The 24402-nt window shown below is 43.7% G+C and overlaps 2 protein-coding genes across 2 annotated transcripts in view; one reads left to right on the top strand and one right to left on the bottom strand.

The window, feature by feature from the left end:
• Nucleotides 1-24402, bottom strand: part of LOC140066009 (uncharacterized) — a 36995-nt gene that overhangs the window by 10780 nt on the left and 1813 nt on the right. The gene's annotated exons all lie outside the window — the stretch shown is intronic.
• Nucleotides 15428-19890, top strand: LOC140065405 (uncharacterized). The gene is made up of 3 exons (XM_072113023.1): nucleotides 15428-15630; nucleotides 15767-15857; nucleotides 16151-19890. The coding sequence occupies exons 1-3, from the start codon at nucleotides 15520-15522 to the stop codon at nucleotides 17026-17028; spliced, it is 1080 nt and encodes a 359-aa protein (XP_071969124.1). The 5' UTR covers nucleotides 15428-15519; the 3' UTR covers nucleotides 17029-19890.

A 24402-nucleotide genomic window follows, 5' to 3' on the forward strand; every position in this document is an offset into this window, starting at 1 on the left:
GGAGATAACATGGCTGCGCCCTGCAGGCTGTTACAGAAGAGGAGCTGCGGGGAAGACAGAAGAGGAGTGTGAGTATGTAAGTTTATTTTTTTAAAGTGCTGGGTGGGCTGGCTGTATACTACTAGGGGCTGGCTGGCTGTATACTACATGGGGCAGGCTGTATACTATGGGGAGCAGGCTGGCTGTATACTACATGGCTGTGTATACTACTTGGGGCAGGCTGGCTGTATACTACATGGGGCAGGCTGGCTGTATACTACCGGGGGCAGGCTGGCTGTATACTACCGGGGGCAGGCTGGCTGTATACTACATGGGGGCTGCCAGGCTGTATACTACTGGGGGCAGGCTGGCTGCATACTACTGGGGGCTGGCTATATACTACTGGGGGCTGGCTGGCTATATACTACTAGGGGCTGGCTGGCTATATACTACTAGGGGCTGGCTGGCTATATACTACTGGGGGCTGGCTGGCTATATACTACTGGGGGGGGGGGGGTGGCTGGCTATATACTACTGGGGGCTTGCCGTGACCAATGCATTTCCCACCCTCAGCTTATACTCAGCCTCCCACCCTCGTCAATAGGTTTTCCCAGTTTTTGGTAGTAAAATTAGGGGCCTTGGCTTATACTCAAGTATCTATGGTATTTTTTTGTACACTACTGTGGCAAAGGGGGGGGGGGTATGTAAAAAGAAGAAAGAGCTAATACTCAGCTTATCTGGTTCCCATCCTCCCGCCACACAGTCCCTTACACAGCTCCCAACTCAACCACTGCCTCACGTCTTCTCAGTTCTTTCTTATTTTTACAGTTCCTTTGGTTGTGTATAAAAGAAAATGCCTTCCTGTACATATAATAGAGACTGGTCTACATGCTGGACAATCCAACATAATGACCTAACTACTCACCTGGACAGTTACCTGTAGGAATCTCCTCCTTACATCGCTCATCGCCCCTCACATATGTCTCTGGAGCAGTAATATTCTTCACATCTTCATCCTGATACACAAACTGAGAAGCAGATAAAATTATAGTCACCAGATGATGGGTATAGATGAAATCAAGGAGATTTTAATTTAAATATCTGATGACAAAAGAGTGTCCAAAAGAGTTTCCCTCTAACTTGTTTTGCAGAATAGCAAATAGGATTACAGGGATCTACCTGATCTCCATCTACCTGATGATCCTGTGGGACATATTTCTCCTCTGAACAATCCTGTGGTAGAAGAAGAGGACTGGGACATCTCTCCGGTGATGTTCTCTTACTGGATCTACCTGTAGGAAACATCCAGAGACTGAATTCCTTCTTTCCATACAGATAATGAAAGGACGTGTGGATTTAGTCCTGTCTATTACCTGCTGATGTGAGGGGCTGGTGGTCCTCCATCATGACGTCCTTGTACACATCTTTGTGTCCTTCTAAATACTCCCACTCCTCCATGGAGAAATAGACAGCCACATCCTGACACCTTATAGGAACCTGACACACACAATGATCCCGTCATCACCCAGATCCCTTCATAGCGTTACTGTATAATGTCCCAGCATTCCCAGCAGTGTCACCTCTCCAGTCAGCAGCTCCATCATCTTGTGGGTGACTTCTAGGATCTTCTGCTCATTGATGTCATCATGTATCAGGGGGTGAGGTGGAGGAGCCGGGATTGGGCTCAGGGTTCTCCCCCGTCCTTCATACACAGGGGCCTGACAGCGCCCACTAGAGGTCTTCTTCACTACTGTGTAATCCTGGTTATGGAGAGACACAGTGATAAATCTCCCTCCATACATTTCCAGAATCTCTCACCTCTCCAGTCCTATCATCTGTTATTCCCATAGATAATGATGTCATGTGACCTCATCACAATCTCTCACCTCTCCAGTAATATAGAAGAGAATCTCTAGGGTGAGCTGGAATATTTTCTCCACCCTCGTGTCCATCCTTGGGTCGCCAATCAGTAAAATGATTTTGAGTGTAGAAGGATCCCGTGATGTAAAAAACCTTTATGGAAAGTAAAATACTAATTAATGTTTTCTTAGTCCACAGCAATGGCAATTAGTCCGCTCTCCTGGGATGCAGTCTTTCTTACCATGTGGAACGATAGAGCTTGGTTTCTCCAGCTTCTTTAGAGTATGGCAAAACACATGTTCCGGCTCATAGATACAAGTGGATCCACAAATTCTTTATGGAAGGAAACTTCTGTACATACAAATTGACACGGAGTGGTCACACGAGTAAAGGCTGACAGCCTACGTGTTTCAGATAAACACTATGGGGCACATTTACTAACAGGGTCACTGGAGTTCACTGAAAGTGAATTGTCCGATTATAATGCAGCGTGTGGCTATTCACTAACAAATTATGAATGTGTTGCTTCCCCGCTCAGGTCCGACCAGTTCACCATCTTTTTTGTGGTGCATCTAGGGTGTGCCACACAATTTAAAAGTTAAATACCGTGCTCAGTCCGAATCAGTTTGACCATCCATAATTTGTGTCGCATGGAAGCAGCCATGAATAAGGATGTAGTATTTATCCAAAACCCGTAGGCTGTCAGCCTTTACTCGTGTGACTACTCCATGTCAATTTGTGTTTTCAACACACAAGTGGATTCACGTATCTATGACCCGGAACACGTGAGTGATATATTTTCTTGTTTTCACTGGAATGACGTCAGATTGTAAGTCACAAAATATATAGGTCTATGTATGTTGGAAATTTTTGGCCACCATAATGTATAAAAAATACAGTTTAGTAATAATTCTGACACACAAGATGTAACCGAGGAGCTCTTCTAGGTTCTTCTCTGTTCTGTCCCGGGTCTTAGAAATGACTTTTTGCTCTGATTTCCTCCAGGAGATTATTTTGTCCTGTTTCCCATAAGCCTCCACTCCAGTCCCTCATATAGCACAGGAGGAACATCCATCCCTCGCGGACACCTATTACCTGATCTGCCGCTGGAGGAGGAGCTTCACTATTAGTATTTTAGTGTCAATCTAGATCACCAACTTAAATTTAAGTTGCCATATTAAAGCTAGCTCCTTTAACCCTCTACCGATACGTGACGTAGTAGTATGTCACATGTCGGCTGCGGGTGAATGGAGAGGGCTCACGGGCAGAGCCCCCTCTATAGCTGGTAAGTCTTTGCTGCATATTGCAACAAACACCGCTAACACCCGCGATCAATGCAAAGCTCCCAGCGGCTTCAAAAAGATGAAGAACGTCGCTCCCCAAGACGTCATCGATCGCTTGCCATGATAGCCTTGGGTCTTCCGAAGACCTGAGGCTGTCTCGTTTTACCCTATTCATTACAATTCACGCTTTGTAATGAATGAGGAGGAAAATCCCCATCTACTGCCATACTGTAGATTTTTGAAGATGGGGTGTGAAAAATGAAAACGGAAAAAAAGGAAAAATGGCCTTGGCAAGAAGGGAAGTGTGCATGAGGTGTGATATTGAGATGAGAGGGAGTGGTATATACAGACACAAAAAAGGAACTTCAAAAAAAATCGGGGTCTCATCGCATCTGGCTAAAACACGCAGTTTATGGCAGCACAGGAACGTGGCGTGACTGTAGTGTATGAACCCGTCAGCCGTGGGGCCCTGCAGCCTGGGTTGTGTTTAGCTGTGTGCACACGAGGTGGGTGATCTGACGTTCCATGAGCTGCCACCAGTCGGCCGTCATGTCGTTGTGTCTGTAGGATATATGATATACACATCATGTATGGAGCGAGTAGCTTGAAGAACTGTGTTATGCTGTTAGCGCCATTACATTATATTATCACCGGTTGCTATTTTGCTGGGCATAAAATTCCCTTTTGATTGTGTCAATAAAGTATAATTTCAACAGCCAATTCTGTGTATTTCCTTTAAGGTAGGAATCTGAACTTGAGCTCCAAACTTGGATCCCTGCCCAATCAGCGACGTGTTCTCACTGACATGTATTTCATTGGCAAAACACACGTCTAATAGTTTCTATGTGGGATTTTGTGATCACTTCTCAGTTCTCCTTTGATGATTGGCAGATAGAAGCGGTTGTGATGATCTAGTGAGCGGTATCACGTTACGTGGCCGTGTACGGAGCGCAATGTACAGCGCTCTCATATGACTGTTACGTCTCTTCTCTATGATTTGTAAAGTGCTACAGAATTTGATTGGCGCAACATAAATAAAGATTATTATTCTTTGTTCACTGTCCACACGACGGCTGCCCCCCCACCATTTCTGTTGCATAAAAGTCAGCGCAGCCGTGACATAATCCGATCACGTGCGACACAATCCAAGCAAACCCCTGTTAAATACCTGTCGAAGCTGTGCAAATCCCGAAAACCGGCAAACAGTCTGACGACAGTGCGATCCGCGAGCCTTAGTAAATAAGCCCCATTGCCATAGCAATAGGACAATCGTAGTATCTACTGTATCCGTGTCCCCTCTATATTCTATTATATCTACATAACACCACGATACTACAGAAATTTAAGACTGTATCCGTGTTCTGGGTAGCCCGGACTTAATTTTTGCTGTTTTCGTAAATTTACATCTATATAAATATACATGCACTACTAACAAAAAGTTACCTCTGTAGCAGATAAAGGACCTGTGATGATGTCATAATCATGTGATCATTGCAAATATGTGGGAGGTGTCAGGCTTCAGGAGGACCTGTGATGATGTCATGGTCTTGTGGTTCTCAACCTATGAAACGGTTCTGATCAGCAGGTAATAAGAATCTTTATTCATACACACACACACAGCTCCTCACCGTACACTATATACACACACACAGCTCCTCACCGTACACTATATACACACATCTCCTACTATATACACACACACAGCTCCTCACCGTACACTATATACACACACACAGCTCCTCGCCGTACACTTTATACACACACACACAGCTCCTCACCGTACACTATATACACACACACAGCTCCTCACCGTACACTATATACACATACACCTCCTTACCGTACACTATATACACACACAGCTCCTCACTGTACACTATATACACACACAGCTCCTCACCATACACTATATACACACACACATCTCCTCACCGTACACTATATACACACACAGCTCCTCACCGTACACTATATACACATACACCTCCTTACCGTACACTATATACACACACAGCTCCTCACTGTACACTATATACACACACAGCTCCTCACCATACACTATATACACACACACAGCTCCTCACCGTACACTTTATACACACACACACAGCTCCTCACCGTACACTATATACACACACACAGCTCCTCACCGTACACTATATACACATACACCTCCTTACCGTACACTATATACACACACAGCTCCTCACTGTACACTATATACACACACAGCTCCACACCATACACTATATACACACACACATCTCCTCACCGTACACTATATACACACACAGCTCCTCACCGTACACTATATACACACACACAGCTCCTCACCGTACACTATATACACACACACAGCTCCTCACCATACACTATATACACACAGACAGCTCCTCACCGTACACTATATATACACACACAGCTCCTCACCATACACTATATACACACACAGCTCCTCACCGTACACTATATATATACACACACACAGCTCCTCACCATACACTATATACACACACAGCTCCTCACCGTACACTATATACACACACACAGCTCCTCACCATACACTATATACACACACACAGCTCCTCACCGTACACTATATATACACACACACAGCTCCTCACCGTACACTATATACACACACAGCTCCTCACTGTACACTATATACACACACAGCTCCTCACCATACACTATATACACTCACAGCTTCTCACCATACACTATATACACACACACAGCTCCTCACCGTACACTATATACACACACACAGCTCCTCACCGTACACTATATACACACACACAGCTCCTCACCATACACTATATTCACACACACAGCTCCTCACCGTACACTATATACATACACACAGCTCCTCAACGTACACTATATCCACACACACAGCTCCTCACCATACACTATATACACACACACAGCTCCTCACCATACACTATATACACACACAGCTCCTCACCGTACACTATATACACACACAGCTCCTCACCGTACACTATGTACACACACACAGCTCCTCCCCGTACACTATATATACACACACACAGCTCCTCCCCGTACACTATATATACACACACAGCTCCTCACTGTACACTATATACACACACACACATCTCCTCACCGTACACTATATACACACACAGCTCCTCACCGTACACTATATACACACACAGCTCCTCACCGTACACTATATACACACACAGCTCCTCACCGTACACTATATATACACACACAGCTCCTCACCATACACTATATACACACACAGCTCCTCACCATACACTATATACACACACACAGCTCCTCACCGTACACTATATACATACACACACACAGACCCTCACTGTACACTATATACACACAGCTCCTCACCGTACACTATATACACACACACAGCTCCTCACCGTACACTATATACACACACAGCTCCTCACCGTACACTATATACACACACAGCTCCTCACCATACACTATATACACACACAGCTCCTCACCGTACACTATATACACACACACAGCTCCTCACCGTACACTATATATACACACACAGCTCCTCACCATACACTATATACACACACAGCTCCTCACCATACACTATATACACACACAGCTCCTCGCTGTACACTATATACACACACACAGCTCCTCACCGTACACTATATACACACAGTTCCTCACCGTACTCTATATACACACACAGCTCCTCATCGTACACTATATACACACACAGCTCCTCACTGTACACTATATACACACACACAGCTCCTCACCGTACGCTATATATACACACACAGCTCCTCACCGTACACTATATATACACACACATCTCCTCACCGTACACTATATACACACACACAGCTCCTCACTGTACACTATATACACACACACACAGCTCCTCCCCGTACACTATATACACACACATAGCTCCTCACTGTACACTATACACACAGCTCCTCACCGTACACTATATACACACACACAGCTCCTCACTGTACACTATATACACACACAGCTCCTCACCGTACACTATATACACACACACAGCTCCTCGCTGTACACAATATACACACACAGCTCCTAACCGTACACTATATACACACACGCAGCTCCTCACCGTACACTATATATACACACACAGCTCTTCACCGTATACTATATACACACACACAGCTCCTCACCGTACACTATATACACACACACAGCTCCTCACCGTACACTATATACACACATACACAGCTCCTCGCCGTACACTATATACACACTCACAGCTCCTCACCGTACACGTTATACACACACACAGCTCCTCGCCGTACACTATATACACACACAGCTACTCACCATACACTATATACACACACACAGCTCCTCACCGTACACTATATACACACACACAGCTCCTCACCATACACTATATACACACACAGCTCCTCACCGTACACTATATACACACACACAGCTCCTCACCGTACACTATATATACACACACAGCTCCTCACCATACACTATATACACACACAGCTCCTCACCATACACTATATACACACACAGCTCCTCGCTGTACACTATATACACACACACAGCTCCTCACCGTACACTATATACACACAGTTCCTCACCGTACTCTATATACACACACAGCTCCTCATCGTACACTATATACACACACAGCTCCTCACTGTACACTATATACACACACACAGCTCCTCACCGTACACTATATATACACACACAGCTCCTCACCGTACACTATATACACACACACAGCTCCTCACTGTACACTATATACACACACACACAGCTCCTCCCCGTACACTATATACACACACACAGCTCCTCACTGTACACTATACACACAGCTCCTCACCGTACACTATATACACACACACAGCTCCTCACTGTACACTATATACACACACACAGCTCCTCACCGTACACTATATACACACACACAGCTCCTCGCTGTACACTATATACACACACAGCTCCTAACCGTACACTATATACACACACGCAGCTCCTCACCGTACACTATATATACACACACAGCTCCTCACCGTATACTATATACACACACACAGCTCCTCACCGTACACTATATACACACACACAGCTCCTCACCGTACACTATATACACACATACACAGCTCCTCGCCGTACACTATATACACACTCACAGCTCCTCACCGTACACGTTATACACACACACAGCTCCTCGCCGTACACTATATACACACACAGCTACTCACCATACACTATATACACACACACAGCTCCTCACCGTACACTATATACACACACACAGCTCCTCACCGTACACTATATACACACATACACAGCTCCTCGCCGTACACTATATACACACTCACAGCTCCTCGCCGTACACGTTATACACACACACAGCTCCTCGCCGTACACTATATACACACACAGCTACTCACCATACACTATATACACACACACAGCTCCTCACCGTACACTATATACACACACACAGCTCCTCACCATACACTATATACACACACAGCTCCTCACCGTACACTATATACACACACACAGCTCCTCACCGTACACTATATATACACACACAGCTCCTCACCATACACTATATACACACACAGCTCCTCACCATACACTATATACACACACAGCTCCTCGCTGTACACTATATACACACACACAGCTCCTCACCGTACACTATATACACACAGTTCCTCACCGTACTCTATATACACACACAGCTCCTCATCGTACACTATATACACACACAGCTCCTCACTGTACACTATATACACACACACAGCTCCTCACCGTACACTATATATACACACACAGCTCCTCACCGTACACTATATACACACACACAGCTCCTCACTGTACACTATATACACACACACACAGCTCCTCCCCGTACACTATATACACACACACAGCTCCTCACTGTACACTATACACACAGCTCCTCACCGTACACTATATACACACACACAGCTCCTCACTGTACACTATATACACACACACAGCTCCTCACCGTACACTATATACACACACACAGCTCCTCGCTGTACACTATATACACACACAGCTCCTAACCGTACACTATATACACACACGCAGCTCCTCACCGTACACTATATATACACACACAGCTCCTCACCGTATACTATATACACACACACAGCTCCTCACCGTACACTATATACACACACACAGCTCCTCACCGTACACTATATACACACATACACAGCTCCTCGCCGTACACTATATACACACTCACAGCTCCTCACCGTACACGTTATACACACACACAGCTCCTCGCCGTACACTATATACACACACAGCTACTCACCATACACTATATACACACACACAGCTCCTCACCGTACACTATATACACACACACAGCTCCTCACCGTACACTATATACACACATACACAGCTCCTCGCCGTACACTATATACACACACACACAGCTCCTCACCGTACACTATATACACACACACAGCTCCTCACCGTACACTATATACACATACACCTCCTTACCGTACACTATATACACACACAGCTCCTCACTGTACACTATATACACACACAGCTCCTCACCATACACTATATACACACACACATCTCCTCACCGTACACTATATACACACACAGCTCCTCACCGTACACTATATACACACAGCTCCTTACCGTACAGTATATACACACACACACAGCTCCTCACCGTACACTATATACACACACACAGCTCCTCACCATACACTATATACACACAGACAGCTCCTCACCGTACACTATATATACACACACAGCTCCTCACCATACACTATATACACACACAGCTCCTCACCGTACACTATATATATACACACACACAGCTCCTCACCATACACTATATACACACACAGCTCCTCACCGTACACTATATACACACACACAGCTCCTCACCATACACTATATACACACACACAGCTCCTCACCGTACACTATATATACACACACACAGCTCCTCACCGTACACTATATACACACACAGCTCCTCACTGTACACTATATACACACACAGCTCCTCACCATACACTATATACACTCACAGCTTCTCACCATACACTATATACACACACACAGCTCCTCACCGTACACTATATACACACACACAGCTCCTCACCGTACACTATATACACACACACAGCTCCTCACCATACACTATATACACACACACAGCTCCTCACCGTACACTATATACATACACACAGCTCCTCAACGTACACTATATCCACACACACAGCTCCTCACCATACACTATATACACACACACAGCTCCTCACCATACACTATATACACACACAGCTCCTCACCGTACACTATATACACACACAGCTCCTCACCGTACACTATGTACACACACACAGCTCCTCCCCGTACACTATATATACACACACACAGCTCCTCCCCGTACACTATATATACACACACAGCTCCTCACTGTACACTATATACACACACACACATCTCCTCACCGTACACTATATACACACACAGCTCCTCACCGTACACTATATACACACACAGCTCCTCACCGTACACTATATATACACACACAGCTCCTCACCATACACTATATACACACACAGCTCCTCACCATACACTATATACACACACACAGCTCCTCACCGTACACTATATACATACACACACACAGACCCTCACTGTACACTATATACACACAGCTCCTCACCGTACACTATATACACACACACAGCTCCTCACCGTACACTATATACACACACAGCTCCTCACCGTACACTATATACACACACAGCTCCTCACCATACACTATATACACACACAGCTCCTCACCGTACACTATATACACACACACAGCTCCTCACCGTACACTATATATACACACACAGCTCCTCACCATACACTATATACACACACAGCTCCTCACCATACACTATATACACACACAGCTCCTCGCTGTACACTATATACACACACACAGCTCCTCACCATACACTATATACACACACAGCTCCTCACCATACACTATATACACACACAGCTCCTCGCTGTACACTATATACACACACACAGCTCCTCACCATACACTATATACACACACAGCTCCTCACCATACACTATATACACACACAGCTCCTCGCTGTACACTATATACACACACACAGCTCCTCATCGTACACTATATACACACACAGCTCCTCACTGTACACTATATACACACACACAGCTCCTCACCGTACGCTATATATACACACACAGCTCCTCACCGTACACTATATATACACACACATCTCCTCACCGTACACTATATACACACACACAGCTCCTCACTGTACACTATATACACACACACACAGCTCCTCCCCGTACACTATATACACACACATAGCTCCTCACTGTACACTATACACACAGCTCCTCACCGTACACTATATACACACACACAGCTCCTCACTGTACACTATATACACACACAGCTCCTCACCGTACACTATATACACACACACAGCTCCTCGCTGTACACAATATACACACACAGCTCCTAACCGTACACTATATACACACACGCAGCTCCTCACCGTACACTATATATACACACACAGCTCCTCACCGTATACTATATACACACACACAGCTCCTCACCGTACACTATATACACACACACAGCTCCTCACCGTACACTATATACACACATACACAGCTCCTCGCCGTACACTATATACACACTCACAGCTCCTCACCGTACACGTTATACACACACACAGCTCCTCGCCGTACACTATATACACACACAGCTACTCACCATACACTATATACACACACACAGCTCCTCACCGTACACTATATACACACACACAGCTCCTCACCATACACTATATACACACACAGCTCCTCACCGTACACTATATACACACACACAGCTCCTCACCGTACACTATATATACACACACAGCTCCTCACCATACACTATATACACACACAGCTCCTCACCATACACTATATACACACACAGCTCCTCGCTGTACACTATATACACACACACAGCTCCTCACCGTACACTATATACACACAGTTCCTCACCGTACTCTATATACACACACAGCTCCTCATCGTACACTATATACACACACAGCTCCTCACTGTACACTATATACACACACACAGCTCCTCACCGTACACTATATATACACACACAGCTCCTCACCGTACACTATATACACACACACAGCTCCTCACTGTACACTATATACACACACACACAGCTCCTCCCCGTACACTATATACACACACACAGCTCCTCACTGTACACTATACACACAGCTCCTCACCGTACACTATATACACACACACAGCTCCTCACTGTACACTATATACACACACACAGCTCCTCACCGTACACTATATACACACACACAGCTCCTCGCTGTACACTATATACACACACAGCTCCTAACCGTACACTATATACACACACGCAGCTCCTCACCGTACACTATATATACACACGCAGCTCCTCACCGTATACTATATACACACACACAGCTCCTCACCGTACACTATATACACACACACAGCTCCTCACCGTACACTATATACACACATACACAGCTCCTCGCCGTACACTATATACACACTCACAGCTCCTCACCGTACACGTTATACACACACACAGCTCCTCGCCGTACACTATATACACACACAGCTACTCACCATACACTATATACACACACACAGCTCCTCACCGTACACTATATACACACACACAGCTCCTCCCCGTACACTATATACACACACACAGCTCCTCACTGTACACTATACACACAGCTCCTCACCGTACACTATATACACACACACAGCTCCTCACTGTACACTATATACACACACACAGCTCCTCACCGTACACTATATACACACACACAGCTCCTCGCTGTACACTATATACACACACAGCTCCTAACCGTACACTATATACACACACGCAGCTCCTCACCGTACACTATATATACACACACAGCTCCTCACCGTATACTATATACACACACACAGCTCCTCACCGTACACTATATACACACACACAGCTCCTCACCGTACACTATATACACACATACACAGCTCCTCGCCGTACACTATATACACACTCACAGCTCCTCACCGTACACGTTATACACACACACAGCTCCTCGCCGTACACTATATACACACACAGCTACTCACCATACACTATATACACACACACAGCTCCTCACCGTACACTATATACACACACACAGCTCCTCACCGTACACTATATACACACATACACAGCTCCTCGCCGTACACTATATACACACTCACAGCTCCTCGCCGTACACGTTATACACACACACAGCTCCTCGCCGTACACTATATACACACACAGCTACTCACCATACACTATATACACACACACAGCTCCTCACCGTACACTATATACACACACACAGCTCCTCACCATACACTATATACACACACAGCTCCTCACCGTACACTATATACACACACACAGCTCCTCACCGTACACTATATATACACACACAGCTCCTCACCATACACTATATACACACACAGCTCCTCACCATACACTATATACACACACAGCTCCTCGCTGTACACTATATACACACACACAGCTCCTCACCGTACACTATATACACACAGTTCCTCACCGTACTCTATATACACACACAGCTCCTCATCGTACACTATATACACACACAGCTCCTCACTGTACACTATATACACACACACAGCTCCTCACCGTACACTATATATACACACACAGCTCCTCACCGTACACTATATACACACACACAGCTCCTCACTGTACACTATATACACACACACACAGCTCCTCCCCGTACACTATATACACACACACAGCTCCTCACTGTACACTATACACACAGCTCCTCACCGTACACTATATACACACACACAGCTCCTCACTGTACACTATATACACACACACAGCTCCTCACCGTACACTATATACACACACACAGCTCCTCGCTGTACACTATATACACACACAGCTCCTAACCGTACACTATATACACACACGCAGCTCCTCACCGTACACTATATATACACACACAGCTCCTCACCGTATACTATATACACACACACAGCTCCTCACCGTACACTATATACACACACACAGCTCCTCACCGTACACTATATACACACATACACAGCTCCTCGCCGTACACTATATACACACTCACAGCTCCTCACCGTACACGTTATACACACACACAGCTCCTCGCCGTACACTATATACACACACAGCTACTCACCATACACTATATACACACACACAGCTCCTCACCGTACACTATATACACACACACAGCTCCTCACCGTACACTATATACACACATACACAGCTCCTCGCCGTACACTATATACACACTCACAGCTCCTCGCCGTACACGTTATACACACACACAGCTCCTCGCCGTACACTATATACACACACAGCTACTCACCATACACTATATACACACACACAGCTCCTCACCGTACACTATATACACACACATACATACAAAAGGAGACTACATCAACAACACTGTATTATCTCCTTAAATCTCCCCCATATTAATATACACAGGACGATGATTCTATTTTACATTCTTTTTCCATTCAGCTTCTATAAGCTAGATTTTCCTGCTTTAATTGTAAAGGATGAACTGAGAAAAGACAAGATGATGGAGAGAATCTTCCAGCTCACCCTAGAGATTCTCTTCTATATTACTGGAGAGGTGAGAGATTGTGATGAGGTCACATGACATCATTATCTATGGGAATAACAGATGATAGGACTGGAGAGGTGAGAGATTCTGGAAATGTATGGAGGGAGATTTATCAATGTGTCTCTCCATAACCAGGATTACACAGTAGTGAAGAAGACCTCTAGTGGGCGCTGTCAGGCCCCTGTGTATGAAGGACGGGGGAGAACCCTGAGCCCAATCCCGGCTCCTCCACCTCACCCCCTGATACATGATGACATCAATGAGCAGAAGATCCTAGAAGTCACCCACAAGATGATGGAGCTGCTGACTGGAGAGGTGACACTGCTGGGAATGCTGGGACATTATACAGTAACGCTATGAAGGGATCTGGGTGATGACGGGATCATTGTGTGTGTCAGGTTCCTATAAGGTGTCAGGATGTGGCTGTCTATTTCTCCATGGAGGAGTGGGAGTATTTAGAAGGACACAAAGATGTGTACAAGGACGTCATGATGGAGGACCACCAGCCCCTCACATCAGCAGGTAATAGACAGGACTAAATCCACACGTCCTTTCATTATCTGTATGGAAAGAAGGAATTCAGTCTCTGGATGTTTCCTACAGGTAGATCCAGTAAGAGAACATCACCGGAGAGATGTCCCAGTCCTCTTCTTCTACCACAGGATTGTTCAGAGGAGAAATATGTCCCACAGGATCATCAGGTAGATGGAGATTAGGTTTCATGAAAACTGCAACTCGGTGTTTACTCCTGATTGTTACTGATCTTTTCTCATGATCTAAATCCTCCTCTGTGACTTCTCCATCGTCTGGTGACTTCTTACAATATTTGTGTATCAGGGTGAAGATGTGAAGAATATTCCTGCCCCAGAGACATATGTGAGGGGCGATGAGCGATGTAAGGAGGAGATTCCTACAGGTAACTGCCCAGGTGAGTAGTAACCACTAGATAAAGCAGAGACGAGTGATAACACAATACAGAACATGGAGACATAGACTAAGAAAAGCTGGAAGGTGGGAGCTATGAGGGTCAGGAATACTGCTCACCAGGACCTCGGAGGAGGAGACTGAGATGTTACATCAGTAATAATACAGAACCTTATGGTAAGCAGGTAAGACTTGCTAATAAAGATTGCTGGTATAGATTGTTCTATTATGGATTTTCAGAGTTTAATAATAATATACTATAAATGACATTGATTGAACACATTTTATTATTTGCAGATTGTATCAGGAGTTCAGAGGAACATCTGATTTTTTCAACCTTTGAAAAAGATGACCATAATGTCACACAGGATACATCAGAAGAGCATGACAATAATCCAGAACCCAGAACTACAGTTCACGGTAACAATCTATCATCTGATCCTATTAAATGGGTCCTATCTACGGAATCATCATGGACGGTTACGCCACTCAAATGTCATAGCAAGGCTGAAGTATATAAAAGAGATCCAACAGGGGAGAAGATATTTAAAGGTGTAAAATGTGGGGAAACTGGAATTCTCGAGGGGGAGAAGCCATTTTCATGTTCAGATTGTGGGAAATGTTTTACGATAAAATCTAATCTTACTAGACATGAGAAGAGTCACACAGGACAGAAACCATTCCTCTGTGTAGAATGTGGCGAAAGTTATATTTCTAAATTAGAACTGGGAAGACATCAGAGAACTCATAAAGCCAAGAAGCAGTTTTCCTGTTCAGAATGTGGCAAATGTTTTTCCCACAAAATATCTTGTATTATACATCAGAGAATTCACACAGGGGAGAAACCATATTCATGTTCAGAATGTGGGAAAAATTTTCGAGATAAATCTGGGCTTTTGAAACATGAGAGAATTCACACAGGGGAGAAACCATATTCATGTTCTGAATGCGGGAAATGTTTTAACCAGAAACCACATCTTGTTAAACATGAGAGAGCGCACATTGGGTATAAACCATATTCATGTTTAGAATGCGGGAAATATTTTACAACCAAAGCAAATCTTTTAAAACACGAGAGAAGCCACACGGGGGTGAAACCAGTTTCATGCCCAAAGTGTGAGAAACATTTTGCCTGTAAATCAGTTCTTGTTAGACATCAGAAAATGCATCTTTAAAAGAAGCCATGTTTATGTCGTGAGAAATATTTTACCAGAAATCACATTGATTGTTGAGTAGCAGAAGAGAAATAAAAGAAATGTTCTTGTTGGAATCTCTAAGCCAAAGCTAACACCTTGTTAGACAATAGAGAATTCATACAGGGGAGAAGCCGTTGTCTTGTTTGGAATGTAGAAATGTTTTTTTCATCAAAGATCAGATCTTGTCATGAATCTGAGATACCAATCGGGGTTGATAGAGATTTTTATCTGGGGCTCAAACACCCCCATGGCAAGGTGACTTTCAAATTAACTCTTTCATGGCTGCCCGGTACCGGGACGAGAGCACAAACCCAAGACACATCAGTCTCTTAGTGAATGTAGAATCTTCCCCTAGTTTATTAGTGTTCAGTTACATATATCAAATAAGGAGTCCTCAGGAAAAAGGGGCGTGACAAGGAGATAGGAGGATACTGCAATGCTATTGGCCATGAATTTTACCAGGACATTATCCAAAAAGGTTAATAAATCGTGCACTGTCTTCCCAGGCCTTGTTCACAGACATGTTTATATTATCCCAGCTACAGATTTACTGGAAATGACTCCAGAACCTTCCTGCTAACCAAAACAAGATAAGGGGAAGAACATTGTCCGAAGGACAATCATCTATAACAAGTGCCAGGGAGAAACTTTTACAGGCAGGTTACACAAAAATGGCTGAATCATGACATTAGCTGGACAGTGGTCAGCATGACCCCCGGCTAAGACTTAAAATGGCCACTTGATCTCCAAAAATGGCCGCTGCTTCATAGTATCATAGTATATAAGGCTGGAAAAAGACGCAAGTCCATCATGTCCAACCTTTAAGAATTAAATAAATGTTTTATCCCCATAACCCGTGATATTTTTTCTCTCCAGAAAGGCATCCAGGCCTCTCTTGAACATGTACATAGAGTCCGCCATAACAACCTCCTGCGGCAGAGAGTTCCACAGTCTCACTGCTCTTACAGTAAAGAACCTTTGTCTATGTTGATGGTAGAACTATCTCTCCTCTAGGCGTAGAGTTTGCCCCCTTGTCCTGGTCACAGGCCTAGGTATAAAAAGATCTTTGGAGAGATCCTTGTACTGTCCGTTCAGGTATTTGTACATTGTAATGAGGTTTCCCCTCAGACGTCTTTTTTCTAAACTGAATAATCCCAAATTTTTTAATCTGTCAGTGTATTCCAGTCCCCCCATTCCCCTAATAATCCTGGTTGCTCTCCTCTGCACCCGTTCCAGCTCTACTATATCCTTTTTATACACGGATGCCCAAAACTGTATACAATATTCCATGTGTGGTCTGACCATGGATTTGTATAAGGGCAAAACTATGTCTTTATCATGAGAATCTATTCCTCTCTTGATACATCCCATGATTTTATTCGCTTTAGCAGCACCCGCCTGGCTCTGGTCACTAAAATTAAGTTTACCATCCACTAATACCCCCAAGTCCTTTTCAGCTCCAGTTTTACTAAGTAATTGACCGTTTAGAACATAATTATACTTTTTGTTTCCATGGCCCAAGTGCATAACTTTACATTTATCTACATTAAACCTCATCAACCATTTCTCTGCCCACTCCTCAAGCTTCCACAAATCCCTCTGTAATGCTACTATCGACCTCAGTATTTATTACTTTACACAGCTTAGTATCATCTGCAAATATTGAAACTTGACTGTGTAAACCCACTACAAGGTCATTAATAAAAATATTAAAAAGAAGTGGCCCCAATACTGAGCCCTGTGGCACTCCACTAGTAACCTCAACCCAATCTGAGAATGTGCCATTAATGACCACCCTCTGTTTTCTATCACTAAGCCAATTACTTACCCAAATACACAGATTTTCTCCTATTCCCAGTAGTCTCATTTTATATACCAACCTTTTATGCGGCACCGTGTCAAATGCCTTTGAAAAGTCCAGATATACAACATCCACAGCGTCTCCGTTTGGTTCTCTTGGTCTAAGATGGCCGCTGTAGAGGAATATATCATTAACAGGGTAGAAGCCATTTTTCTATTTAGAATGTGGGAAATGTTTCAGTGTTAAATCCTACATTGTAAGACACCAGAGAACTCACACAGGGGAGAAGCCATTTTCTTGTCCAGAATGTGTGCAATGGTTTGCTAGAAAATTGTTACACATCAGAAATCGTCACACAATGGTGAAAACATGTTCGTGTTATGAACCTTGGAGTATTTTCCCTACAAATCAATCTTTTTCGAACATCTAAAATCGTTGACAGTTACAGTCAACGTATGACATCGTACAAGAAAAAGAGGGATCCAACCCCTAAACATTGATATAGTATTATTCACAATTTTAAAAAAATGTTGTCCAAAGAAAATAAAATCCAGACAAGACAATGATGTATTTAGTCCCTGTCGATAGAATATATCACAATAAGACGTATAACCGCATCTTAGAACTTCTTACTAATTAGCAGCAGAGATTTGCCTATAAGTAGATCCATCACACCAAGTGCCAACAAGGGGGAATATTAAGGCATCTGTGTACAACTAACATCCAGGGTCCTGTCTCTGGCTGGTCTTGTGATGTGCTTAGGTGTCATGGGATTGAGAGCAAAGCGGAGAAGTCAGATCAGGGAAAATCAAAAATTCTTGATAAAGTCTCCGGGAAGCAGAGTAGAAGAGCAAAAACAAGTTGACAATACATAAAAACAAGGCAGTGAGGGATCAGAGAGATAAAGATGACTGTGTTCTTTAAGTTATTGCCTTATGGTGTTAAAAGTTTTGTGTCCTATTTTGTAAATAAGTTTTCAGGTTAAAACATTTTTTTTAGAATGTTTTGATTATTTTAAAAAACTTTTCCATTTCACCATCTATATGTCATAAAATGCTCTGCATACTTCTGGCCCAAAGCCTTAACAATAGATCAACACTTGGTAATTCTGTTATAGTTATCTTTATTGTGATCCTCTTCTTTTTTTTGGACTTTCTAAATTGATTCTGCCTGAATGGGTGAAAACTGACGGGGGGGGGGGGGGGGGGGATCGGGTTGTTGGGCTGGATTACGTCTTTGGTCAAAGTCAAATCACTTAGGTTCCACAGTGGGTCCGCACTTGCTGTGTGATACAGCCATAAACATTGTCTGACAAACCTTAAACTCCAATCCAGGTCATGCAAGATGACAGATGAGACCTCAATCAGCTATGAAGCAGGAATCCATTTTCTACAGACTATAAATCCAATCTGAATACTGCAATAAGTGCCTTTTAAAGGACGGCCAACTGTTCCCTGAAGACCAAACCAAACTAATCGCCTCTGCAAGAGTTAGGGACATAAGACTAGTGACTTGTAGCTTTTTCTGTTCTGTCAGGTCGATTTGGGATCCTAAACAAACTCTTTATCGAACTATAATTTACGGTCCCAAATTGACCGGTATGAGGACTGTATGTGGGCAAAACCTTTTATACTTACCTAGATGTAGTTCCGATGAGGCACATCAGTCTCACATCTTTAGATCCTGCGCTGGGGCCTCCTCCTATAATGCATAAAGTGAAGCCGGAGGAGTATCCTGACTTCACTGCGTTTTCGCTGATGGAATAAGGCATGTATAAAGTTTTAATTTTTTAAGACGATTGCTAAAAGAAGCCATACAGGGCGATTTGGGATACTAAACCACCGGTCTATGAGGACATGTGGGTGGTTTAGTGGCCCCAATCCCCATAACAGGTTCCCTTTAAGATTCAGTTTTTCTAATGTCTTTATGCTACAAACGTGGAACTGCTGAATGAGCTGTATCCTCGCAGCTAGACTCTCCCGAAGAAATGAGGCCCTGGATGTCAGGCTTTTCCGACAACATTAAAGACAAGCTACCAGGTCTGTACCTGGGACACCCTGATAACCTGACCTCCCATGCTGATATGCATGTCTGGGATAGACAAGGAACAAGTCCAAGAGACCAGTAGACATGTCTGGTACCTGCCTTCCCAAGGCCTATACTTGCCTCAATATTGGTTCCCCATATAAATCCATCAACTGGAGTGAATTAAGCTCTCAGAACTAGAAGGACAGTGCAAACAGTATGATAAAATGCTAAACACTGGGGTGGTAAAACACATTTCGTCCACAACATCCCTCAGAAATCAGGAAAGCTCCAGAACCATGGTTTTAATGGTGAAGGGAACCTTGGTCACCAGATCACTACTCTAAAGATCTCTTCCCCTGCAATGCTGGGATTTGCTGAAAGCTAGATTCTCCTGAAGGCTTCTCCAGATCGTCGCTTGGTAGGTAACTTCCTTTAGGTGGACCTGGTTACACCACCGAGATCCCCTACACAGGGTATCTCCACTGTCATACCTTGCACTTTAGATCGATTAAGATCAGTAACAAATGTTTATTAAAAAATACTCACGAAGGTGATGCAAATAAAAAAGCAGCAAATTTACACCAGGCCTCGCCCCTCCCAGGCCTTTTTTGGCTTCTCCCAGGATACTTCATAAGAGAGATTCTGTTGTGAATATAGGCTGAATATTGTGGATGTATTGGAAATTCAAAAACATTTTCTGGGACTTTTCCTGTGGACTGGTCCTGCTTTGACAACTTGATGAGTATACCAGCATTGGTTTTTATATTTGGTAATACACTACACCACAGCCCAGTAAAACCTCTCAAAATATCATCCATCAACGTGTTCCCTCTTAATGTGGAGCATAATACTAAGCCTCTGAGGCTACAAAATAGGGTTCTGCCTAACGCAAATAACCAAGTTCTACTGGGTCTACGCTGATACTATCTACATGCTCTTGTGTCTCCGAGTCTTCCACGTCTGTCTTCTCAAAATGTTTAGCAAGAAGGAAGAAACAAACTGCCCCCATATTGACTCATCGACTTGAATTGAGATCTCTACTGGAACTTCATGTTTTCTCCTTGTGGAAGGAGATAGTCTATGTCCTTATCAGTAGGGATGAGCCGACCTGATCGTTGGGTTCAGGTTCTGTAATCTGACCGAGACATATTGCCAGATTTGGCAATCTGGCAAATTGACGCCCCTAATAACTAGCCACAGATAGGTTTGGCAGTCCCCTTTGCTAATCATAGCCATGGCTGCCAATCCGGCTTTATGTCCGGGTCAGGTGGCCATCAGGTCTGTTAATCTCAATTTATCAGAAGCACAAGCCATGTCATTCAACTTGCACAATGTCCAGGAAAAAAACTCCCTTTATTACTACACCAAGAACAAATACATGGGGGCTCATTTACTAAGGGTCCGAACGCCGCAATTTTGTCGGGTTTCCCAAATATTTCCGTTTTGCGGTGAATTTGCCCCAGGATTTTGGCGCACGCAATCAGATTGTCGGGCATTGGTGCCGGCTTTCACGCGACAGAAAACGTCGGCGTGGCCGTCGGACAACCCGATGGATTCGGAAAAACTGCGAGATTTAAAAGACGATTTGTGTCACAAGATCACGCACTTACATGCATCCAGAAGAAGCAGTTGAACTCTGGCGGACCTCGGCGCAGCAGCGACACCTTCTGGATATCAGGCGCACGACCTTAGTGAATCCCTGCAGACCCAAATCCTCGTCGGACAACGCGCGGCGGGATCGCGACTGGACCGAGTAAGTAAACGTGCCCCATTGTTTCTGATTTCTGAACTTTTGGACAAGATCTATGGGGACTTAATCTTCACCATATCAGAGAGCATCATCAGTGGAAGATGAGGGACATTACTATGGGATAGACCTATGTCTCTGCTTTTAAAATAAAGTTAAAGATCATTAGAAGGATCCCTTATATAACCCTTCATATATGTCCCTTCATATATCTGTGTATCGACCAACCCCATTTTTTATCAAAAATCAATGATTCCCGATTGGATAAACTGTTTTTGTTCTCTAATTCACCCTTAACTTTAACGGATTAATGGAAAGAACAACGCAGTAGCCTGTGTGGTCTTTTTTGAACCGCAATGGCTCGTTTATTGAAGTCTATGAGGAACAGAAGCACATTCTACTCTTGTGTACATAGAAGAAAAAGAATAGAGTGCTACACAGCCCCACGTACAATATATATATAAAAAAAACAGATTTACCGTAGGCTACATTCACATGGACATATGCCCCACCACGTATGCTATGTCCGGTGGTGACCCTTACCCTCTCCATAGGGATGGATACCGCACAAATTGGAATAGATAGGACATCTTTTCCCCTGGGTGCAGAACCATATCGCCTATTATTGACGTGTATGGGGACATATGGGGACGCAAGCTTGTGGCTGTACATATGCCCCCCAAAAGGTTGTGTGAATTTGCCTTAAGACCATAAGGTTTTAAATACAAGACAAATGTCTATAAAAACAGGGATGTCAAGAGTAAACAAACATAATAAAGTGCTAGAGATGATACTTGAGGTCAGCACAAAATGCATAGGACTAACGACGGCTCAAGCAACGTGCATCCATTCAGGCCACGAATCCTTCAGTACATATTACACACTGTTTTATTATCAACATTCATATAAAGTCAGTCTAAAAATTCGGAAGTTTAAATAAGTACAGATCCAGGAAGAAAAACTTGTACCCAATGGACGTTTCTGTCACACGACCTTCGTTGAGGGTCAATGGTCTAACAATCTACCTCATATACGATTGAGATTGTTGGTATCATGTAGCTGAAGGTCAAGTTTTAAAATTTAGTTTCCGTGGAGAGATGTGGTCAACATCTCAATGTCGGTGGTGGAATTTGGATAAGGTTCCATTGACATTAAAACGGCAACAACAAAGACAAGAGTGGCCTGACGTGATCCATTGTACACAGTATGTGAAGAGGGCGGTGGACTTAATTACGTTAATGTCTAGCATTTGAAAGTCAAACGCAGGCGACTATTTGAAGGTGACCTTTCTTCATTCGCCGCAAGTCCAATTCTTTGTATACTGTAATAGGTGCCAGTCTACTGCCTGGACATAGTCTTTTTTCTCCAGTCTCGACCATTCCTCATCAATATTCCAAGCTGTCTACTGCAGACCAGGACCACCCACCTTACCTTGGAGTGCCTAATTAACACACTGCTTTCAGATACTATGCTAATAAGGCTCCTGACTGGCAGATATGTAGAACTGGGTGGGACCACAGCCTGGCCCTGCCCATTTGACAGCTGAAAACATTGATATTGATTACTCAGAAATTGTGGAGACTAGAGAAATAATTCAAGCTGTGCCAGAACCAGTGGAGCAATAACTATTAAAGTTATGGATAGTAAAGGTGGGGAAAGATCCACCTTATATATAAAAATATTTTTATAAGTCTAAAATTGGCAGATAACTTGGTAATAGAGGAAGAACCTGAAACAAGTAATAGACGACACATGAATCTACATAGACAATGGTAAA

Source organism: Engystomops pustulosus, chromosome 6 (assembly GCF_040894005.1).
Source record: "Engystomops pustulosus chromosome 6, aEngPut4.maternal, whole genome shotgun sequence".
Classification (NCBI taxonomy): Eukaryota; Metazoa; Chordata; class Amphibia; order Anura; family Leptodactylidae; genus Engystomops; species Engystomops pustulosus.